Source organism: Salvelinus namaycush, unplaced genomic scaffold (assembly GCF_016432855.1).
Source record: "Salvelinus namaycush isolate Seneca unplaced genomic scaffold, SaNama_1.0 Scaffold2845, whole genome shotgun sequence".
NCBI classification, from domain to species: Eukaryota; Metazoa; Chordata; class Actinopteri; order Salmoniformes; family Salmonidae; genus Salvelinus; species Salvelinus namaycush.
In genome coordinates this window covers 7,798-32,209 of record NW_024059725.1, presented here as the reverse complement: position 1 = coordinate 32,209, position 24,412 = coordinate 7,798, and the positions used below count along the sequence as shown (strand labels likewise).

The 24,412-nt window shown below is 47.9% G+C and overlaps 1 protein-coding gene across 1 annotated transcript; it reads right to left on the bottom strand.

The window, feature by feature from the left end:
• Positions 1-5,084: 5,084 nt before the first annotated feature.
• LOC120039611 (ubiquitin thioesterase ZRANB1-like) lies at positions 5,085-21,693 on the bottom strand (the record flags this gene model as incomplete). Its single annotated transcript, XM_038985037.1, has 6 exons — positions 21,481-21,693; positions 18,132-18,285; positions 14,976-15,047; positions 11,424-11,622; positions 6,683-6,803; positions 5,085-5,214 (listed from the first exon to the last, which is right to left on the bottom strand). Coding segments are annotated over exons 1-6 (889 nt in total), but the record flags the coding sequence as incomplete, so codon positions are not given.
• Between the last annotated feature and the right edge of the window lie 2,719 nt (positions 21,694-24,412).

Genomic DNA, 24,412 nt, shown 5'->3' with positions numbered 1-24,412 from the left:
AACGAGTGTAGCCTAACGTTTCTCCACTCACCTTGGAAACGAGTGTAGCCTAACGTTTCCACTCACCTTGGAAACGGGCCCTAACAGTTTCTCCACTCACCTGGGAAACGAGTGTAGCCTAATGTTTCTCCACTCACCTTGGAAACGAGTGTAGCCTAACGTTTCTCCACTCACCTTGGAAACGAGTGTAGCCTAACGTTCTCCACTCACCTTGAAACGAGTGTAACCTAACGTTTCTCCACTCACCTTGGAACGAGTGTAACATAATGTTTCTCCGCTCCACTCACCTTGAAACGAGTGTAGCCTAACGTTTCTCCAATCACCTTGGAAACGAGTGTAACCTAACGTTTCTCCACTCACCTTTGGAAACGAGTGTAACATAATGTTTCTCCGCTCCACTCACCTTGGAAACGAGTGTAACCTAACGTTTCTCCACTCACCTTGGAAACGAGTGTAACCTAACGTTTCTCCACTCACCTTGGAAACGAGTGTAACCTAACGTTTCTCCACTCACCTTGGAAACGAGTGTAACCTAACGTTTCTCCACTCACCTTGGAAACGAGTGTAGCCTAACGTTTCTCCACTCACCTTGGAAACGAGTGTAACCTAACGTTTCTCCGCTCCACTCACCTTGGAAACGAGTGTAGCCTAACGTTTCTCCACTCACCTTGGAAACGAGCGTAACCTAACGTTTCTCCACTCACCTTGGAAACGAGTGTAGCCTAACGTTTCTCCACTCACCTTGGAAACGAGTGTAGCCTAACGTTTCTCCACTCACCTTGGAAACGAGTGTAGCCTAATGTTTCTCCACTCACCTTGGAAACGAGTGTAGCCTAACGTTTCTCCACTCACCTTGGAAACGAGTGTAGCCTAACGTTTCTCCACTCACCTTGGAAACGAGTGTAACCTAACGTTTCTCCACTCACCCTTGGAAACGAGTGTAACATAATGTTTCTCCGCTCCACTCACCTTGGAAACGAGTGTAGCCTAACGTTTCTCCAATCACCTTGGAAACGAGTGTAACCTAACGTTTCTCCACTCACCTTGGAAACGAGTGTAACATAATGTTTCTCCGCTCCACTCACCTTGGAAACGAGTGTAACCTAACGTTTCTCCACTCACCTTGGAAACGAGTGTAACCTAACGTTTCTCCACTCACCTTGGAAACGAGTGTAACCTAACGTTTCTCCACTCACCTTGGAAACGAGTGTAGCCTAACGTTTCTCCGCTCACCTTGGAAACGAGTGTAGCCTAACGTTTCTCCGCTCCACTCACCTTGGAAACGAGTGTAGCCTAACGTTTCTCCACTCACCTTGGAAACGAGTGTAACCTAACGTTTCTCCACTCACCTTGGAAACGAGTGTAACCTAACGTTTCTCCGCTCCACTCACCTTGGAAACGAGTGTAGCCTAAAGTTTCTCCACTCACCTTGGAAACGAGTGTAACCTAACGTTTCTCCACTCACCTTGGAAACGAGTGTAACCTAACGTTTCTCCGCTCACCTTGGAAACGAGTGTAGCCTAACGTTTCTCCACTCACCTTGGAAACGAGTGTAGCCTAATGTTTCTCCACTCCGCTCACCTTGGAAACGAGTGTAGCCTAACGTTACTCCACTCCACTCACCTTGGAAACGAGTGTAACCTAACGTTTCTCCGCTCACCTTGGAAACGAGTGTAACCTAACGTTTCTCCACTCCACTCACCTTGGAAACGAGTGTAGCCTAACGTTTCTCCACTCACCTTGGAAACGAGTGTAACCTAACGTTTCTCCGCTCACCTTGGAAACGAGTGTAGCCTAACGTTTCTCCGCTCCACTCACCTTGGAAACGAGTGTAACCTAACGTTTCTCCGCTCACCTTGGAAACGAGTATAGCCTAACGTTTCTCCACTCCACTCACCTTGGAAACGAGTGTAGCCTAACGTTTCTCCACTCCACTCACCTTGGAAACGAGTGTAGCCTAACGTTTCTCCGCTCACCTTGGAAACGAGTGTAGCTTAACGTTTCTCCGCTCACCTTGGAAACGAGTGTAACCTAACGTTTCTCCACTCCGCTCACCTTGGAAACGAGTGTAGCCTAACGTTTCTCCGCTCCACTCACCTTGGAAACGAGTGTAACCTAACGTTTCTCCGCTCACCTTGGAAACGAGTGTAGCCTAACGTTTCTCCGCTCACCTTGGAAACGAGTGTAGCCTAACGTTTGTCCGCTCCACTCACCTTGGAAACGAGTGTAGCCTAACGTTTCTCCACTCCGCTCACCTTGGAAACGAGTGTAGCCTAACGTTTCTCCGCTCCACTCACCTTGGAAACGAGTGTAGCCTAACGTTTCTCCGCTCCACTCACCTTGGAAACGAGTGTAGCCTAACGTTTCTCCACTCACCTTGGAAACGAGTGTAACCTAACGTTTCTCCACTCACCTTGGAAACGAGTGTAGCCTAACGTTTCTCCACTCACCTTGGAAACGAGTGTAACCTAACGTTTCTCCGCTCCACTCACCTTGGAAACGAGTGTAGCCTAACGTTTCTCCACTCACCTTGGAAACGAGCGTAACCTAACGTTTCTCCACTCACCTTGGAAACGAGTGTAGCCTAACGTTTCTCCACTCACCTTGGAAACGAGTGTAGCCTAACGTTTCTCCACTCACCTTGGAAACGAGTGTAGCCTAATGTTTCTCCACTCACCTTGGAAACGAGTGTAGCCTAACGTTTCTCCACTCACCTTGGAAACGAGTGTAGCCTAACGTTTCTCCACTCACCTTGGAAACGAGTGTAACCTAACGTTTCTCCACTCACCTTGGAAACGAGTGTAACATAATGTTTCTCCGCTCCACTCACCTTGGAAACGAGTGTAGCCTAACGTTTCTCCAATCACCTTGGAAACGAGTGTAACCTAACGTTTCTCCACTCACCTTGGAAACGAGTGTAACATAATGTTTCTCCGCTCCACTCACCTTGGAAACGAGTGTAACCTAACGTTTCTCCACTCACCTTGGAAACGAGTGTAACCTAACGTTTCTCCACTCACCTTGGAAACGAGTGTAACCTAACGTTTCTCCACTCACCTTGGAAACGAGTGTAGCCTAACGTTTCTCCGCTCACCTTGGAAACGAGTGTAGCCTAACGTTTCTCCGCTCCACTCACCTTGGAAACGAGTGTAGCCTAACGTTTCTCCACTCACCTTGGAAACGAGTGTAACCTAACGTTTCTCCACTCACCTTGGAAACGAGTGTAACCTAACGTTTCTCCGCTCCACTCACCTTGGAAACGAGTGTAGCCTAAAGTTTCTCCACTCACCTTGGAAACGAGTGTAACCTAACGTTTCTCCACTCACCTTGGAAACGAGTGTAACCTAACGTTTCTCCGCTCACCTTGGAAACGAGTGTAGCCTAACGTTTCTCCACTCACCTTGGAAACGAGTGTAGCCTAATGTTTCTCCACTCCGCTCACCTTGGAAACGAGTGTAGCCTAACGTTACTCCACTCCACTCACCTTGGAAACGAGTGTAACCTAACGTTTCTCCGCTCACCTTGGAAACGAGTGTAACCTAACGTTTCTCCACTCCACTCACCTTGGAAACGAGTGTAGCCTAACGTTTCTCCACTCACCTTGGAAACGAGTGTAACCTAACGTTTCTCCGCTCACCTTGGAAACGAGTGTAGCCTAACGTTTCTCCGCTCCACTCACCTTGGAAACGAGTGTAACCTAACGTTTCTCCGCTCACCTTGGAAACGAGTATAGCCTAACGTTTCTCCACTCCACTCACCTTGGAAACGAGTGTAGCCTAACGTTTCTCCACTCCACTCACCTTGGAAACGAGTGTAGCCTAACGTTTCTCCGCTCACCTTGGAAACGAGTGTAGCTTAACGTTTCTCCGCTCACCTTGGAAACGAGTGTAACCTAACGTTTCTCCACTCCGCTCACCTTGGAAACGAGTGTAGCCTAACGTTTCTCCGCTCCACTCACCTTGGAAACGAGTGTAACCTAACGTTTCTCCGCTCACCTTGGAAACGAGTGTAGCCTAACGTTTCTCCGCTCACCTTGGAAACGAGTGTAGCCTAACGTTTGTCCGCTCCACTCACCTTGGAAACGAGTGTAGCCTAACGTTTCTCCACTCCGCTCACCTTGGAAACGAGTGTAGCCTAACGTTTCTCCGCTCCACTCACCTTGGAAACGAGTGTAGCCTAACGTTTCTCCGCTCCACTCACCTTGGAAACGAGTGTAACCTAACGTTTCTCCACTCCACTCACCTTGGAAACGAGTGTAACCTAACGTTTCTCCGCTCCACTCACCTTGGAAACGAGTGTAGCCTAACGTTTCTCCGCTCCACTCACCTTGGAAACGAGTGTAGCCTAACGTTTCTCCACTCCACTCACCTTGGAAACGAGTGTAACCTAACGTTTCTCCGCTTCACTCACCTTGGAAACGAGTGTAGCCTAACGTTTCTCCACTCACCTTGGAAACGAGTGTAACCTAACGTTTCTCCACTCACCTTGGAAACGAGTGTAGCCTAACGTTTCTCCACTCCACTCACCTTGGAAACGAGTGTAACCTAACGTTTCTCCACTCACCTTGGAAACGAGTGTAGCCTAACGTTTCTCCGCTCCACTCACCTTGGAAACGAGTGTAGCCTAACGTTTCTCCGCTCCACTCACCTTGGAAACGAGTGTAACCTAACGTTTCTCCACTCCACTCACCTTGGAAACGAGTGTAACCTAACGTTTCTCCGCTCCACTCACCTTGGAAACGAGTGTAGCCTAACGTTTCTCCACTCACCTTGGAAACGAGTGTAACCTAACGTTTCTCCACTCCACTCACCTTGGAAACGAGTGTAACCTAACGTTTCTCCACTCACCTTGGAAACGAGTGTAGCCTAACGTTTCTCCACTCACCTTGGAAACGAGTGTAGCCTAACGTTTCTCCACTCACCTTGGAAACGAGTGTAGCCTAACGTTTCTCCACTCCACTCACCTTGGAAACGAGTGTAGCCTAACGTTTCTCCACTCACCTTGGAAACGAGTGTAACCTAACGTTTCTCCACTCCGCTCACCTTGGAAACGAGTGTAACCTAATGTTTCTCCACTCCACTCACCTTGGAAACGAGTGTAGCCTAACGTTTCTCCGCGGAAACTCTTGTAATACTTCACTCCGTACACGATGATTGGTCGACGAAGAATGTGCGCTAGAACAAAGATGTGAGTCTGTTCCAGGCTGGCACCAGGCTGTGGGGAAAACAGACAGACAGACAGGCAGACAGACAGGCAAACAGGAAAACAGACAGGCAGACAGGAAAACAGACAGACAGGCAGGAAAAGAGACAGACAGGCAGACATGAAAACAGACAGACAGAGAGGAAAACAGACAGACAGACAGACACACAGACAGGCAGACAGGAAAACAGACAGGAAAACAGACAGACAGGCAGACAGACAGACAGGTAGGCAGACAGGAAAACAGACAGACAGACAGGAAGCCAGACAGGCAGACAAGAAAACAGACAGGAAAACAGACAGCCAGGAAAAGACAGACAGACAGAAAGGCAGACAGACAGGAAAACAGACAGACAGATGAGATTGGTGATTAGGAGATATTCAATATACTACAATACTTTAGTCTCCTCACAATGGAAGGCTTAAAGGGATAGTCTACCCAAATTACATTGGTTTCCTGATCCTGTCAGCGGTCTGTGGGCAAGGTATGACAGCGGTCTGTGGACAAGGTATGACAGCGGTCTGTGGGCAAGGTATGACAGCGGTCTGTGGGCAAGGTATGACAGCGGTCTGTGGACAAGGTATGACAGCGGTCTGTGGGCAAGGTATGACAGCGGTCTGTGGGCAAGGTATGACAGCGGTCTGTGGGCAAGGTATGACAGCGGTCTGTGGGCAAGGTATGACAGCGGTCTGTGGGCAAGGTATGACAGCGGTCTGTGGGCAAGGTATGACAGCGGTCTGTGGGCAAGGTATGACAGCGGTCTATGGGCAAGGTATGACAGCAATCCGTGCTCTGGTTTACTTTCCTTGGCACTTTTTACACATGCTAATGTTTTAGCATTGGTGGCACAAATCCCATTCAAGTCATGGGACTGACATTAGCATGTAAATCAATTTGAGATACTTTCGCATGATTTGGTCATGATTTGGTTATGATTTGGTCATGATTTGGTTATGATTTGGTTATGATTTGGTTATGATTTGGTTATGATTTGGTCATGATTTGGTCATGATTTGGTTATGATTTGGTCATGATTTGGTTATGATTTGGTCATGATTTGGTTATGATTTGGTTACGATTTGGTCATGATTTGGTCACGATTTGGTTATGATTTGGTTATGATTTGGTCATGATTTGGTTATGATTTGGTCATGATTTGGTTATGATTTGGTCATGATTTGGTTATGATTTGGTTACGATTTGGTCATGATTTGGTCACGATTTGGTTATGATTTGGTTATGATTTGGTTACGATTTGGTCATGATTTGGTCACGATTTGGTTATGATTTGGTTAAGATTTGGTCATGATAGTGACAGCAGCATATTGTATAACTCTGATCAGATAAACAAAGTACATCAAATAATAATATTTCATTTTATAATACAAAAGGTGATAGAGAGGCTGGTGTGTGTGTGTGTGTGTGTGTGTGTGTGTGTGTGTGTGTGTGTGTGTGTGTGTGTGTGTGTGTGTGTGTTACCTGGCTGGCCAGAGAGAGTATGAAGGCCCAGTCCTCCTGCCACTGTTCCTCTCGGAGGGAGAAGTGGAGACCAAAGCTCTGAGAGTACCACGACTCCCACTCCTTCCACCGTGTGTAGAACCTGGAACACAGAACAAACATCTCATTACCACTCCTTCCACCGTGTGTAGAACCTGGAACACAGAACAAACATCTCATTACCACGACTCCCACTCCTTCCACCGTGTGTAGAACCTGGAACACAGAACACACATCCCATTACCACGACTCCCACTCCTTCCACCGTGTGTAGAACCTGGAACACAGAACACACATCCCATTACCACGACTCCCACTCCTTCCACCGTGTGTAGAACCTGGAACACAGAACACACATCTCATTACCACGACTCCCACCGTGTGTAGAACCTGGAACACAGAACACACATCTCATTACCACTCCTTCCACCGTGTGTAGAACCTGGAACACAGAACAAACATCTCATTACCATGACTCCCACTCCTCCCACCGTGTGTAGAACCTGGAACACAGAACAAACATCTCATTACCACGACTCCCACCGTGTGTAGAACCTGGAACACAGAACACACATCTCATTACCACGACTCCCACCGTGTGTAGAACCTGGAACACAGAACAAACATCTCATTACCATGACTCCCACTCCTTCCACCGTGTGTAGAACCTGGAACACAGAACACACATCTCATTATCATGACTCCCACCGTGTGTAGAACCTGGAACACAGAACACACATCTCATTACCACTCCTTCCACCGTGTGTAGAACCTGGAACACAGAACAAACATCTCATTACCACGACTCCCACTCCTTCCACCGTGTGTAGAACCTGGAACACAGAACAAACATCTCATTACCACGACTCCCACCGTGTGTAGAACCTGGAACACAGAACAAACATCTCATTACCACTCCTTCCACCGTGTGTAGAACCTGGAACACAGAACAAACATCTCATTACCACGACTCCCACCGTGTGTAGAACCTGGAACACAGAACAAACATCTCATTACCACTCCTTCCACCGTGTGTAGAACCTGGAACACAGAACAAACATCTCATTACCACTCCTTCCACCGTGTGTAGAACCTGGAACACAGAACAAACATCTCATTACCACTCCTTCCACCGTGTGTAGAACCTGGAACACAGAACAAACATCTCATTACCACGACTCCCACCGTGTGTAGAACCTGGAACACAGAACAAACATCTCATTACCACAACTCCCACTCCTTCCACCGTGTGTAGAACCTGGAACACAGAACACACATCTCATTACCACGACTACCACCGTGTGTAGAACCTGGAACACAGAACAAACATCTCATTACCACGACTACCACTCCTTCCACCGTGTGTAGAACCTGGAACACAGAACACACATCTCATTACCACTCCTTCCACCGTGTGTAGAACCTGGAACACAGAACAAACATCTCATTACCACGACTCCCACTCCTTCCACCGTGTGTAGAACCTGGAACACAGAACAAACATCTCATTACCACGACTCCCACCGTGTGTAGAACCTGGAACACAGAACAAACATCTCATTACCACTCCTTCCACCGTGTGTAGAACCTGGAACACAGAACAAACATCTCATTACCACTCCTTCCACCGTGTGTAGAACCTGGAACACAGAACAAACATCTCATTACCACTCCTTCCACCGTGTGTAGAACCTGCAACACAGAACAAACATCTCATTACCACTCCTTCCACCGTGTGTAGAACCTGGAACACAGAACAAACATCTCATTACCACTCCTTCCACCGTGTGTAGAACCTGGAACACAGAACACACATCTCATTACCACGACTACCACTCCTTCCACCGTGTGTAGAACCTGGAACACAGAACACACATCTCATTACCACGACTCCCACTCCTTCCACCGTGTGTAGAACCTGGAACAGAGAACACACATCTCATTACCACTCCTTCCACCGTGTGTAGAACCTGGGACACAGAACAAACATCTCATTACCACGACTCCCACTCCTTCCACCGTGTGTAGAACCTGGAACACAGAACACACATCTCATTACCACTCCTTCCACCGTGTGTAGAACCTGGAACACAGAACAAACATCTCATTACCACGACTCCCACTCCTTCCACCGTGTGTAGAACCTGGAACACAGAACACACATCTCATTACCACTCCTTCCACCGTGTGTAGAACCTGGGACACAGAACAAACATCTCATTACCACGACTCCCACTCCTTCCACCGTGTGTAGAACCTGGAACACAGAACACACATCTCATTACCACTCCTTCCACCGTGTGTAGAACCTGGGACACAGAACAAACATCTCATTACCACGACTCCCACTCCTTCCACCGTGTGTAGAACCTGGAACACAGAACACACATCTCATTACCACTCCTTCCACCGTGTGTAGAACCTGGAACACAGAACAAACATCTCATTACCACAACTCCCACTCCTTCCACCGTGTGTAGAACCTGCAACACAGAACAAACATCTCATTACCACTCCTTCCACCGTGTGTAGAACCTGGGACACAGAACAAACATCTCATTACCACGACTCCCACTCCTTCCACCGTGTGTAGAACCTGGAACACAGAACACACATCTCATTACCACTCCTTCCACCGTGTGTAGAACCTGCAACACAGAACAAACATCTCATTACCACTCCTTCCACCGTGTGTAGAACCTGGAACACAGAACAAACATCTCATTACCACGACTCCCACTCCTTCCACCGTGTGTAGAACCTGGAACACAGAACAAACATCTCATTACCACGACTCCCACCGTGTGTAGAACCTGGAACACAGAACAAACATCTCATTACCACAACTCCCACTCCTTCCACCGTGTGTAGAACCTGGAACACAGAACACACATCTCATTACCACGACTACCACCGTGTGTAGAACCTGGAACACAGAACAAACATCTCATTACCACGACTACCACTCCTTCCACCGTGTGTAGAACCTGGAACACAGAACACACATCTCATTACCACTCCTTCCACCGTGTGTAGAACCTGGAACACAGAACAAACATCTCATTACCACGACTCCCACTCCTTCCACCGTGTGTAGAACCTGGAACACAGAACAAACATCTCATTACCACGACTCCCACCGTGTGTAGAACCTGGAACACAGAACAAACATCTCATTACCACTCCTTCCACCGTGTGTAGAACCTGGAACACAGAACAAACATCTCATTACCACTCCTTCCACCGTGTGTAGAACCTGCAACACAGAACAAACATCTCATTACCACTCCTTCCACCGTGTGTAGAACCTGCAACACAGAACAAACATCTCATTACCACGACTACCACTCCTTCCACCGTGTGTAGAACCTGGAACACAGAACACACATCTCATTACCACGACTACCACTCCTTCCACCGTGTGTAGAACCTGGAACACAGAACACACATCTCATTACCACGACTCCCACTCCTTCCACCGTGTGTAGAACCTGGAACACAGAACACACATCTCATTACCACTCCTTCCACCGTGTGTAGAACCTGGGACACAGAACAAACATCTCATTACCACGACTCCCACTCCTTCCACCGTGTGTAGAACCTGGAACACAGAACACACATCTCATTACCACTCCTTCCACCGTGTGTAGAACCTGGGACACAGAACAAACATCTCATTACCACGACTCCCACTCCTTCCACCGTGTGTAGAACCTGGAACACAGAACACACATCTCATTACCACTCCTTCCACCGTGTGTAGAACCTGGGACACAGAACAAACATCTCATTACCACGACTCCCACTCCTTCCACCGTGTGTAGAACCTGGAACACAGAACACACATCTCATTACCACTCCTTCCACCGTGTGTAGAACCTGCAACACAGAACAAACATCTCATTACCACTCCTTCCACCGTGTGTAGAACCTGGAACACAGAACAAACATCTCATTACCACTCCTTCCACCGTGTGTAGAACCTGGAACACAGAACAAACATCTCATTACCATGACTCCCACTCCTTCCACCGTGTGTAGAACCTGGAACACAGAACAAACATCTCATTACCATGACTCCCACTCCTTCCACCGTGTGTAGAACCTGGAACACAGAACAAACATCTCATTACCACTCCTTCCACCGTGTGTAGAACCTGGAACACAGAACAAACATCTCATTACCACGACTCCCACTCCTTCCACCGTGTGTAGAACCTGGAACACAGAACACACATCTCATTACCACGACTACCACTCCTTCCACCGTGTGTAGAACCTGGAACACAGAACAAACATCTCATTACCACTCCTTCCACCGTGTGTAGAACCTGCAACACAGAACAAACATCTCAAAACAAGCTCTATTCCAGTGTGTGGATAGGGGGCCAGAGATGGCCACAGTGTGTGTGTTTCTCAACAGTGAGAGCAGTCGTGCAGTCTGTCCTGGAAATCTTTGCAGAGGAAAGTGTGTGTGTGTGTGTGTGTGTGTGTGTGTGTGTGTGTGTGTGTGTGTGTGTGTGTGTGTGTGTGTGTGTGTGTGTGTGTGTGTGTATCCGTGTGTTTCTTACCAGTGAGAGCAGTCGTGCAGTCTGTCCTGGAAATCTTTGCAGAGGAAAGTGTGTGTGTGTGTGTGTGTGTGTGTGTGTGTGTGTGTGTGTGTGTGTGTGTGTGTGTGTGTGTGTGTGTGTGTGTGTGTCCATATCCGTGTGTTTCTTACCAGTGAGAGCAGTCATGCAGGCTGTCGTGGAGGGTCTTGCGGAGGACAGAGTCCTTGTCGTATATCCCCCAGGTAGCCTGCAGTACTGAGTCTAACAGGCAGTCTCCCTGTGTACGGTTCCATAGGGCATACAGTCTGCTGTCCAGCCTGGTACCCAGCTCCAAGGACCAGTTGATTATGGGAGACTCCTCCTCTAGCTCTGTAGAGAGACCACACACACACACACACAGATAGGACACACACACACACACATAGAGAGAGAGAGAGAAAGGACACACACACACACACACACACACACACACACACACACACACACACACACACACACACACACACACACGCACACACACACACAGAGAGAGAAAGGACACACACATACAGAGAAACGACACACACAGAGAAAGGACACACACACACACACACACACACAGAGAGAAAGGACACACACACACACACAGAGAAAAGGACACACACAGACACACACAGAGAAACGACACACACAGAGAAAAGGACACACACACACACAAACACACACACAGAGAAAGGACACACACACAGAGAAAGGACACACACACACACAGAGAGGACACATACATTGTTAGCCATTTATTGAGGGAGGGAGAGAAAGGACACAGCCACTCAGTGACTTAATTCTTCCCTCGTCTCCCCTTGGCCCTGCAACAACCAACTGGAGCATCCTATTTCTCCCACCCAATTACACTACTAGCTGAAATAGGTCACAAGACACCTCCGAGACCTAGACACACCTGGGAGAATCATTGGCTAAGTGAACACTCAATAAGGATGTACAGCTGAAACGTCTGTGTAGTTAACCCTGGTGGTAACTAGCTAGCTGGTGAGAGGGTGGTGAGGTAACTAGCTAGCTGGTGAGAGGAGAGGGCGGTGAGGTAACTAGCTAGCTGGTGAGAGGAGGGGGCAGTGAGGTAACTAGCTAGCTGGGGAGAGGAGAGGGAGGTGAGGTAACTAGCTAGCTGGTGAAAGGAGAGGGTGGTGAGATAACTAGCTAGCTGGTGAGAGGAGAGGGCGGTGAGGTAACTAGCTAGCTGGTGAGAGGAGGGGGCAGTGAGGTAACTAGCTAGCTGGTGAGAGGAGAAGGCGGTGAGGTAACTAGCTGGCTAGCTGGTGAGAGGAGAGGGCGGTGAGGTAACTAGCTAGCTGGTGAGAGGAGAGGGCGGTGAGGTAACTAGCTAGCTGGTGAGAGGAGAGGGTGGTGAGGTAACTAGCTAGCTGGTGAGAGGAGAGGGCGGTGAGGTAACTAGCTAGCTGGTGAGAGGAGAGGGCGGTGAGGTAACTAGCTAGCTGGTGAGAGGAGAGGGCGGTGAGGTAACTAGCTAGCTGGTGAGAGGAGAGGGCGGTGAGGTAACTAGCTAGCTGGTGAGAGGCGAGGGCAGTGAGGTAACTAGCTAGCTGGCGAGAGGAGAGGGCGGTGAGGTAACTAGCTAGCTGGTGAGAGGAGAGGGCGGTGAGGTAACTAGCTAGCTGGTGAGAGGAGAGGGCAGTGAGGTAACTAGCTAGCTGAGGAGAGGAGAGGGCAGTGAGGTAACTAGCTAGCTGGTGAGAGGAGAGGGCGGTGAGGTAACTAGCTAGCTGGCGAGAGGAGAGGGCGGTGAGGTAACTAGCTAGCTGGTGAGAGGAGAGGGCGGTGAGGTAACTAGCTAGCTGGTGAGAGGAGAGGGCAGTGAGGTAACTAGCTAGCTGAGGAGAGGAGAGGGCAGTGAGGTAACTAGCTAGCTGGTGAGAGGAGAGGGCAGTGAGGTAACTAGCTAGCTGAGGAGAGGAGAGGGAGGTGAGGTAACTAGCTAGCTGGTGAGAGGAGAGGGAGGTGAGGTAACTAGCTAGCTGGCGAGAGGAGAGGGCAGTGAGGTAACTAGCTAGCTGGTGAGAGGAGAGGGCAGTGAGGTAACTAGCTAGCTGGTGAGAGGAGAGGGCGGTGAGGTAACTAGCTAGCTGGTGAGAGGAGAGGGCGGTGAGGTAACTAGCTAGCTGGTGAGAGGAGAGGGCGGTGAGGTAACTAGCTAGCTGGTGAGAGGAGAGGGCGGTGAGGTAACTAGCTAGCTGGTGAGAGGAGAGGGCGGTGAGGTAACTAGCTAGCTGGTGAGAGGAGAGGGCGGTGAGGTAACTAGCTAGCTGGTGAGAGGAGAGGGCGGTGAGGTAACTAGCTAGCTGGTGAGAGGCGAGGGCAGTGAGGTAACTCGCTAGCTGGTGAGAGGAGAGGGCGGTGAGGTAACTAGCTAGCTGGCGAGAGGAGAGGGCGGTGAGGTAACTAGCTAGCTGGTGAGAGGAGAGGGCGGTGAGGTAACTAGCTAGCTGGTGAGAGGAGAGGGCAGTGAGGTAACTAGCTAGCTGAGGAGAGGGCAGTGAGGTAACTAGCTAGCTGGTGAGAGGAGAGGGCAGTGAGGTAACTAGCTAGCTGAGGAGAGGAGAGGGAGGTGAGGTAACTAGCTAGCTGGTGAGAGGAGAGGGAGGTGAGGTAACTAGCTAGCTGGCGAGAGGAGAGGGCGGTGAGGTAACTAGCTAGCTGGTGAGAGGAGAGGGCAGTGAGGTAACTAGCTAGCTGGTGAGAGGAGAGGGCGGTGAGGTAACTAGCTAGCTGGTGAGAGGAGAGGGCGGTGAGGTAACTAGCTAGCTGGTGAGAGGAGAGGGCGGTGAGGTAACTAGCTAGCTGGTGAGAGGAGAGGGCGGTGAGGTAACTAGCTAGCTGGTGAGAGGCGAGGGCGGTGAGGTAACTCGCTAGCTGGTGAGAGGAGAGGGCGGTGAGGTAACTAGCTAGCTGGTGAGAGGAGAGGGCGGTGAGGAAACTAGCTAGCTGGTGAGAGGAGGGGGCAGTGAGGTAACTAGCTAGCTGGCGAGAGGAGAGGGCGGTGAGGTAACTAGCTAGCTGGTGAGAGGAGAGGGAGGTGAGGTAACTAGCTAGCTGGTGAGAGGAGAGGGCAGTGAGGTAACTAGCTAGCTGGTGAGAGGAGAGGGCGGTGAGGTAACTAGCTAGCTGGTGAGAGGAGAGGGTGGTGAGGTAACTAGCTAGCTGGTGAGAGGGGAGGGCGGTGAGGTAACTAGCTAGCTGGTGAGAGGAGAGGGCGGTGAGGTAACTAGCTAGCTGGTGAGAGGAGAGGGCAGTGAGGTAACTAGCTAGCTGGGGAGAGGGGAGGGGAGGGCGGTGAGGTAACTAGCTAGCTCAATGAATTGAGGCTGTTCTGAGGGCAAAAGGGGGTGCAAAACTCAATATTAGGAAGGTGTTCCTAATATTTTGTACACTGTATAGATTTGGCACACAGTTTACTCTCATGGAACAGAGTGTGGTCTTAAAGGAGCTTCTCTATTTCATCACTTTATCTGGTCATCTGAGACGGACGCAAAAGGATCAACATACACACACACACACACACACACACACACACACACACACACACACACACACACACACACACACACACGCTTGATTCTAATGGTAAATCTACAACATGCAGTACGTATCCTGGCATGAGGTTGATGGGAGATATTGAGAATATCAAGAATCCTCTGAGATCTTTTTACCTTTCTGTACATCTCTATCTAACACCTCATCAAACAGCTTCTCCTGGACTGCAGTGGGCAGGTCTTCGATGTCTGCAGAAACACACAATGAGAGAGAGAGAGACAGAGAGAGAGACAGAGAGACAGAGAGAGAGACATAGAGAGACAGAGAGAAACAGAGACAGAGAGAGACAGAGAGAGAGAGAGAGAGAGAGAAATTAGGTGACTTTTTTTATTTTTTATTTGCTAATATATTAATCAGCTAGATTACAAAATTCCCCCTGTTCACATTTTCCTATATTGACTACCTAACACAAATCAAAACGGCCATAGTGAAAACAGAAACAGCGCTGAGAAAAGAGGCGTGTAAATGCTTCTCCATAAAATGGTGACTGAACAGTAAACAAGCTGTTCATTAACTGCTGCCTTCACAAAGAATCCATAACCCCTTGACTTATTACACACTGTGTTGGTGTTACAGCCTGAATTCATAACCCCTTGACTTATTACACACTGTGTTGGTGTTACAGCCTGAATTCATAACCCCTTGACTTATTACACACTGTGTTGGGGTTACAGCCTAAATCCATAACCCCTTGACTTATTACACACTGTGTTGGTGTTACAGCCTGAATTCATAACCCCTTGACTTATTACACACTGTGTTGGTGTTACAGCCTGAATTCATAACCCCTTGACTTATTACACACTGTGTTGGTGTTACAGCCTGAATTCATAACCCCTTGACTTATTACACACTGTGTTGGTGTTACAGCCTGAATTCATAACCCCTTGACTTATTACACACTGTGTTGGTGTTACAGCCTGAATTCAAAATCGATTAAATAACAAAAACATACCAACCATCTACACACAATAACCCATAATGACAAAATGAAAACATGTTTTTAGACATTTTTACTAATTTAGTGAAAATTAAATACAGAAATGTCTCATTTTCAAAGGTATTCACATCCCCCCCAGTCAATACTAATCTGTATCAGCTTTGAGTCGTCTTGGGTATGTCTGTATCAGCTTTGAGTCGTCTTGGGTATGTCTGTATCAGCTTTGAGTCGTCTTGGGTATGTCTGTTTCAGCTTTAAGTCGTCTTGGGTATGTCTGTATCAGCTTTGCACATCCTGGATTCGGGGATTTTCCCATTCTTCCTTGCAGATTTCCTCAAGCTCTGTTAAGTTAGCTGGTGAGCAGCTGTGAACAGCAATCTTCAAGTCTTTCCACAGATTTTCAATGGGATTCAAGTCTGGGATTTGGCTGGAACACTCAAGGATTTTGACATTGTTGTTCTGAAGTCAAGGCAGCGTTGTTTTGGCTGTAAGCTTGGGGTCATTGTCCTGTTGAAATGTAAATCCCCACAGTTTTAAGGTCGTTTACACTCTGAAGCAGGTTCTCATCAAGGCTTTGCCTGTATTTGGCTCTATACATTGTTCCCTCTATCCTTACCAGTCTCCCAGTCCCTGCCGCTGAAAAGCATCCCCATAGCATGACGCTGCCACCACCATGCTTCACGGTAGGACGGGTGATGAGCTGTGTCTGGTTTTCTCCAGACATAACGCTTTTCATTCAGGACAACAAAAAATCCAATGTGTCTCATCAGACCACAGAATCTTTTGCTTTAAGCTATGAGTCCTTCACGTGCCTATTTGCAAACTCCAGGTATGCTGTCATGTACCTTTTTCTCAGGAGTGGCTTCCGTCTGGCCACTCTCACATAAAGCCCAGATAGGTGAAGTGCTGTAGAGACTGTTGTCCTTCTGGCAGGTTCTCCCATCTCAGCCAAGGAACTCTGTAGTTCTGTCAGAGTGGTCATTGGGTTCTTGGTCACCTCCTTGACCAAGGTCCTTCTTTCCCGGTAGCTCAGTTTGGTCGGACGGCCAGCTCTAGGCAGAGTCTGGGTAGTTCAATATTTTTTCCATTTCCCAATTATGGAAACTTTCAACACTCTAGAAATGGTTTTATACCCTTCCCCAGATATACGCCTCGTCACAATTCTCAGGGATCTACGGAAAGTTCCATGGACTTCCTGGTATAGGTTCTACACGAACATGCGCCGTCAACTGTGGGACCTTAGGTGTGTTTCTTTTCTAAATCATGTCCAAACAATTTATTAATTGGCCACAGGTGAACTCCAAATAAAGTAGCAGTGACATCATGAACGACGAAAGGAATTTGAATGAACCCGAGCTCCATTTGGAGTGTCATAGCAAAAGGGGTGGGAATACTTATGTAAATGAGATTTCATTTTTCAATATATTTGCAACAACAAAAAAAATCTGAAAAACATGTCTTTCACTTTGTCATGATGGACTATTGTGTGTTTAGATGGTTGGGAAAAAGAAAAGGGGGGGAAAAGAACATTCTGAATTCAGGCTGTAACAACAAAATGTGTAATAAGTCAAGGGGGTATGAATTCTTTCTGAAGCCACAGTAGCTGCATGGCAAACTGCATACACAAAAGAGAACAATGGTGGCCATTCTCTGGCTCAATAGTGAATACACTTGACTTGAGAGAGAGAGACTGTAGTGGCCTGAAGCCAAGCTCTGCCTGCACAGAAATACTAGGCTGCTCTGTAACAAAATACAACCAGGAACTCTACAGTGTGTGTGTGTGTGTGTGTGTGTGTGTGTGTGTGTGTGTGTGTGTGTGTGTGTGTGTGTGTGTGTGTGTGTGTGTGTGTGTGTGTGTGTGTGTGTGTGTGTGTGTGTGTGTGTGTGTGTGTTATTATGCAGACGGGAAAAGACTGGCTGCAGTCACCCACTCCCTCACTAAGACTAGCTACTATACTACAAGACTGGATGCAGTCTCTCCCTCACTAAGACTAGCTACTATACTACAAGACTGGATGCAGTCTCTCCCTCACTAAGACTAGCTACTATACTACAAGACTGGATGCAGTCTCTCCCTCACTAAGACTAGCTACTATACTACAAGGATAACCTACATTGTTAATTTATACACTTAAACATACTTCCTAAATGTATTTTATATACAGAACAACTTGAAATTGGATAAAACATTTCAGTCCTTTTGCAAATTTTTATCATGATGAACAAATCTCCCTCGGACATTTAGCTTGTTAATAACCATCAATTTATCATCACCGAGGAACACTGAGGACAAACAGCAAGATGTACACTAAAGACAGGGCAGGTCGGTCACCTGCGGGCAGTGTGAAGGTCACCAGGTCAGAGAGGAAGTAACAGTTGAAGTCTCCTTTACGTTGGTGCAGAGAGGCAGCGATCTCCCTGCGGATCTGTTCTGTCAGCTCGCCACACACCATGGCAGGGATACACTTAGCTGCCTGCTGGGACACCTGCACGGGGATGGAGGGAGGACAGACTCATTATGACAAGACAGCTTTTCATTTCAGTCGCTGTAGTAGCTGACGTGTATAGTGTGGAGTCATCCGTATACATAGGCCAGTGAGTGGCATGTCATTAGTAAAGATTGAAAAAGGTAAGGGGCCTAAACAGCTGCCCTGGGGAATTCCTAATTCTACCTGGATAATGTTGAGAGGGATTCTACCTGGATTATGTTGAGAGGGATTCTACCTGGATTATGTTGAGAGGGATTCTACCTGGATTATGATGAGAGGGATTCTATCTGGATTATGTTGAGAGTCTTCCATTAAAGAACACCCCCACTATAAACACACTTACACGTGGGTTGTGTGTTGTAGATATGTGGTAGTAGAGTAGGGGCTTGAGGGCACACACTTAATGCGTTTTGAAATATGTTGTGAATGTATTGTAATGTTTTTAAAATTGTATAACTGCCTTAATTTTTGCTACACCCCAGGAAGAGTAGCTGCTGCTTTGGCAGGAACTAATGGGGATCCATAATAAACCCCAGGAAGAGTAGCTGCTGCCTTGGCAGGAACTAATGGGGATCCATAATAAACCCCAGGAAGAGTAGCTGCTGCCTTGGCAGGAACTAATGGGGATCCATAATAGACCCCAGGAAGAGTAGCTGCTGCCTTGGCAGGAACTAATGGGGCTCCATAATAAACCCCAGGAAGAGTAGCTGCTGCTTTGGCAGGAACTAATGGGGATCCATAATAAACCCCAGGAAGAGTAGCTGCTGCCTTGGCAGGAACTAAATGGGGATCCATAATAAACCCCAGGAAGAGTAGCTGCTGCCTTGGTAGGAACTAATGGGGATCCATAATAAACCTCAGGAAGAGTAGCTGCTGCCTTGGCAGGAACTAATGGGGATCCATAATAAACCCCAGGAAGAGTAGCTGCTGCCTCGGCAGGAACTAATGGGGATCCATAATAAACCCCAGGAAGAGTAGCTGCTGCCTTGACAGGAACTAATGGGGTTCCATAATAAACCCCAGGAAGATTAGCTGTTGCTTTCGCAGGAACTAATGGGGATCCATAATAAACCTCAGGAAGAGTAGCTGCTGCCTTGGCAGGAACTAATGGGGATCCATAATAAACCTCAGGAAGAGTAGCTGCTGCCTTGGTAGGAAATAATGGGGATCCATAATAAACCTCAGGAAGAGTAGCTGCTGCCTTGACAGGAACTAATGGGGATCCATAATAAACCCCAGGAAGAGTAGCTGCTGCCTTGGCAGGAACTAATGGGGATTCATAATAAACCTCAGGAAGAGTAGCTGCTGCCTTGGCAGGAACTAATGGGGATCCATAATAAACCCCAGGAAGAGTAGCTGCTGCCTTGGCAGGAACTAATGGGGATCCATAATAAACCCCAGGAAGAGTAGCTGCTGCCTTGACAGGAACTAATGGGGATCCATAATAAACCCCAGGAAGATTAGCTGCTGCCTTGACAGGAACTAATGGGGATCCATAATAAACCCCAGGAAGAGTAGCTGCTGCCTTGGCAGGAACTAATGGGGATCCATAATAAACCCCAGGAAGAGTAGCTGGTGCCTTGGCAGGAACTAATGGGGATCCATAATAAACCTCAGGAAGAGTAGCTGCTGCCTTGACAGGAACTAATGGGGATCCATAATAAACCCCAGGAAGAGTAGCTGCTGCCTTGGCAGGAACTAATGGGGATTCATAATAAACCTCAGGAAGAGTAGCTGCTGCCTTGGCAGGAACTAATGGGGATCCATAATAAACCCCAGGAAGAGTAGCTGCTGCCTTGGCAGGAACTAATGGGGATCCATAATAAACCCCAGGAAGAGTAGCTGCTGCCTTGACAGGAACTAACGGGGATCCATAATAAACCCCAGGAAGAGTAGCTGCTGCCTTGACAGGAACTAATGGGGATCCATAATAAACCCCAGGAAGAGTAGCTGCTGCCTTGGCAGGAACTAATGGGGATCCATAATAAACCCCAGGAAGAGTAGCTGCTGCCTTGGCAGGAACTAATGGGGATCCATAATAAATACAAACCAAAATGTTCCCATATTCTATGCTAGTTGTACCCACGCTAGCATCTTTATATCTCTCCTTTCTTAGTTTCTAACAGATATTTTCATCTCTGTCACATGAAACCGCTCACACATGCGGTCCGCTTTGGAGAACAATGTTTCCCCGCTAATTGCAATTTGGAAGATTTGCGCATACAGCCATGTGCGTATTGTTGATCTTATAATATGAATAAATAAAACTGGATCAACATTTTAAGCTAAACGATCTGATATGTTGCATCAGCCTCATTGCTTTTTTTTTTTTAAATTATAAATCAAGTTTATTTTATATAGCCCTTCGTACATCAGCTAATATCTCGAAGTGCTGTACAGAAACCCAGCCTAAAACCCCAAACAGCAAGCAATGCAGGTGTAGAAGCACGGTGGCTAGGAAAAACTCCCTAGAAAGGCCAAAACCTAGGAAGAAACCTAGAGAGGAACCAGGCTATGAGGGGTGGCCAGTCCTCTTCTGGCTGTGCCGGGTGGAGATTATAACAGAACATGGCCAAGATGTTCAAAATGTTCCTAAGTGACAAGCATGGTCAAATAATAATCAGGAATAAATGTCAGTTGGCTTTTCATAGCCGATCATTAAGAGTTGAAAACAGCAGGTCTGGGACAGGTAGGGGTTCCATAACCGCAGGCAGAACAGTTGAAACTGGAATAGCAGCAAGGCCAGGTGGACTGGGGACAGCAAGGAGTCATCATGCCCGGTAGTCCTGACGTATGGTCTACATATGTCTACATATGATTATAAGAGTATTTGGATTAGTAAAAAAATATAAAAAAAATATGTCCTACTTGCATAATTTTTTCTTTTATGTGACCCGTTTCAGGAAACTTATGTTGGATTTTCAAGATGTCTGACTCGGGAAACGAACGAGTACAGTTGTTTGTTTATATATGAATTACAGTTGTGATAAGTCTGGCAATGAGTCAGACGCCATTTTGTTTTTTCCATCTGGATTCTTTGTCTCCCTGACTTGTAATCACTTTACGTTCGAGCCATTCGGATAACTGGTACTGTTCTATATAGCTAGTCGGGTCCATGTGAGGGGAAAAAATGTATTTGAATCTGGACATTCACCCTGATTCTTATGTATTTAAAAAAAAAAGTAACTTTACCTCAGTGAGAAGGATAGCCAACATGTCCTGTCTCTGGAAGCGGATGGCCAGGTGGACTAGCGTAAAGCCATCGTTGAAGGCAGTGGCGCGGTTCAGGAGACGGACCTCGTCTGAAGTCATCTGACGGGCGATGTCACCGCCCGACGACTTGTAGGCCTCGACAGCAGCTATGTTCCCCTCCACCACACCTGCAGCACAGACATTTATTACCATTTAGTCTCCATTTTAAATCATAGGTAGAAACCTAGGCTACATTTAGACAGGCAGACCCATTCAGATTTTTTTTTTTATATATATGTTTTGCTTTTGAAAAGAGCTGATGTGATTGGTCAAAAGAAGATCAGAATTGGGCTTCCTGTCTAAAGGTAGCCGGAGAGACAGGGAAAGGGAGGGAGGAACTCATTACTGGGGATGACCCGGAACAAGTTATATTACATTAAAACTTTATTTGTCTCCGCAGAGATATTGATTGTGCAGCCAGGAGTAGGCTACACAAGACAACAAATAGTACTACAGTATACACGTTTAAAACACATGATGGATCTATACATAGTCTGTGAGGGTGCAGAAGAAGGGAGGAATGACATCGTAGTGTTGGGGGGGAATTCACCCACACAGAGACAGAAGCAGGGAGGAATGACTTCGTAGTGTTGGGGGGGAATTCACCCACACAGAGACAGAGAAGAAGGGAGGAATGACTTCGTAGTGTTGGGGGGGAATTCACCCACACAGAGACAGAGAAGAAGGGAGGAATGACTTCGTAGTGTTGGGGGGGAATTCACCCACACAGAGACAGAAGAAGGGAGGAATTACTTCTAGTGTTGGGGGGGAATTCACCCACACAGAGACAGAGAAGAAGGGAGGAATTACTTCTAGTGTTGGGGGGGAATTCACCCACACAGAGACAGAGAAGAAGGGAGGAATGACTTCGTAGTGTTGGGGGGGAATTCACCCACACAGAGACAGAAGAAGGGAGGAATGACTTCGTAGTGTTGGGGGGGAATTCACCCACACAGAGACAGAGAAGAAGGGAGGAATGACTTCGTAGTGTTGGGGGGGAATTCACCCACACAGAGACAGAAGCAGGGAGGAATGACGTCGTAGTGTTGGGGGGGAATTCACCCACACAGAGACAGAAGCAGGGAGGAATGACGTCGTAGTGTTGGGGGGGAATTCACCCACACAGAGACAGAAGCAGGGAGGAATGACTTTGTAGTGTTGGGGGGGAATTCACCCACACAGAGACAGAAGAAGGGAGGAATTACTTCTAGTGTTGGGGGGGGAATTCACCCACACAGAGACAGAGAAGAAGGGAGGAATGACTTCGTAGTGTTGGGGGGAATTCACCCACACAGAGACAGAAGCAGGGAGGAATGACGTCGTAGTGTTGGGGGGGAATTCACCCACACAGAGACAGAAGCAGGGAGGAATGACGTCGTAGTGTTGGGGGGGAATTCACCCACACAGAGACAGAAGCAGGGAGGAATGACTTTGTAGTGTTGGGGGGGAATTCACCCACACAGAGACAGAAGAAGGGAGGAATTACTTCTAGTGTTGGGGGGGAATTCACCCACACAGAGACAGAAGAAGGGAGGAATGACGTCGTAGTGTTGGGGGGGGATTCACCCACACAGAGACAGAAGCAGAGAGGAATGACGTCGTAGTGTTGGGGGGGAATTCACCCACACAGAGACAGAAGCAGGGAGGAATGACGTCGTAGTGTTGGGGGGGAATTCACCCACACAGAGACAGAAGCAGAGAGGAATGACTTTGTAGTGTTGGGGGGGAATTCACCCACACAGAGACAGAAGCAGAGAGGAATGACGTCGTAGTGTTGGGGGGGAATTCAGTCCACTGACTTCACTGAACACAACACACTGTGTACCTACCACTGTGAGACTGCCAAGATAAATACACCACTGTACAGACAGTGTGAATCCCCCCCCCCCCCCCCCCCCCCCCCCCCCCCCCCCCCCCCCCACGGCTAGGGTGTCCCTCCCTCGCTTCCACAAACACTGTTCTACTGTCAGATCCTGACTGTCATCTCTCCCTACTCTAGTCATCCACAGAAAGGGAAACATTACAGCTGGCAGTGAACAGTCAACAGTCAGGCTGGTCATTGTTAAGAGATATACTGTAGGTCGAGGCCTGTAGAGCTGCCAGTCAACAGTCAGGCTGGTCATTGTTAAGAGATATACTGTAGGTCGAGGCCTGTAGAGCCGGCAGTCAACAGTCAGGCTGGTCATTGTTAAGAGATATACTGTAGGCCGAGGCCTGTAGAGCTGGCAGTCAACAGTCAGGCTGGTCATTGTTAAGAGATATACTGTAGGCCGAGGCCTGCAGAGCCGGCAGTCAACAGTCAGGCTGGTCATTGTTAAGAGACATACTGTAGGTCAAGGCCTGTAGAGCTGGCAGTCAACCGTCAGGCTGGTCATTGTTAAGAGATATACTGTAGGTCGAGGCCTGTAGAGCTGGCAGTCAACTGTCAGGCTGGTCATTGTTAAGAGATATACTGTAGGTCGAGGCCTGTAGAGCCGGCAGTGAACAGTCAGGCTGGTCATTGTTAAGAGATATACTGTAGGTCGAGGCCTGTAGAGCTGGCAGTCAACAGTCAGGCTGGTCATTGTTAAGAGATATACTGTAGGTCGAGGCCTGTAGAGCTGGCAGTCAACAGTCAAGCTGTCAGGCTGGTCATTGTTAAGAGATATACTGTAGGTCGAGGCCTGTAGAGCTGGCTGTGAACAGTCAGGCTGGTCATTGTTAAGAGATATACTGTAGGTCGAGGCCTGTAGAGCTGGCAGTCAACAGTCAGGCTGTCAGGCTGGTCATTGTTAAGAGATTTACTGTAAGTCGAGGCCTGTAGAGCTGGCAGTCAACAGTCAAGCTGGTCATTGTTAAGAGATATACTGTAGGTCGAGGCCTGTAGAGCTGG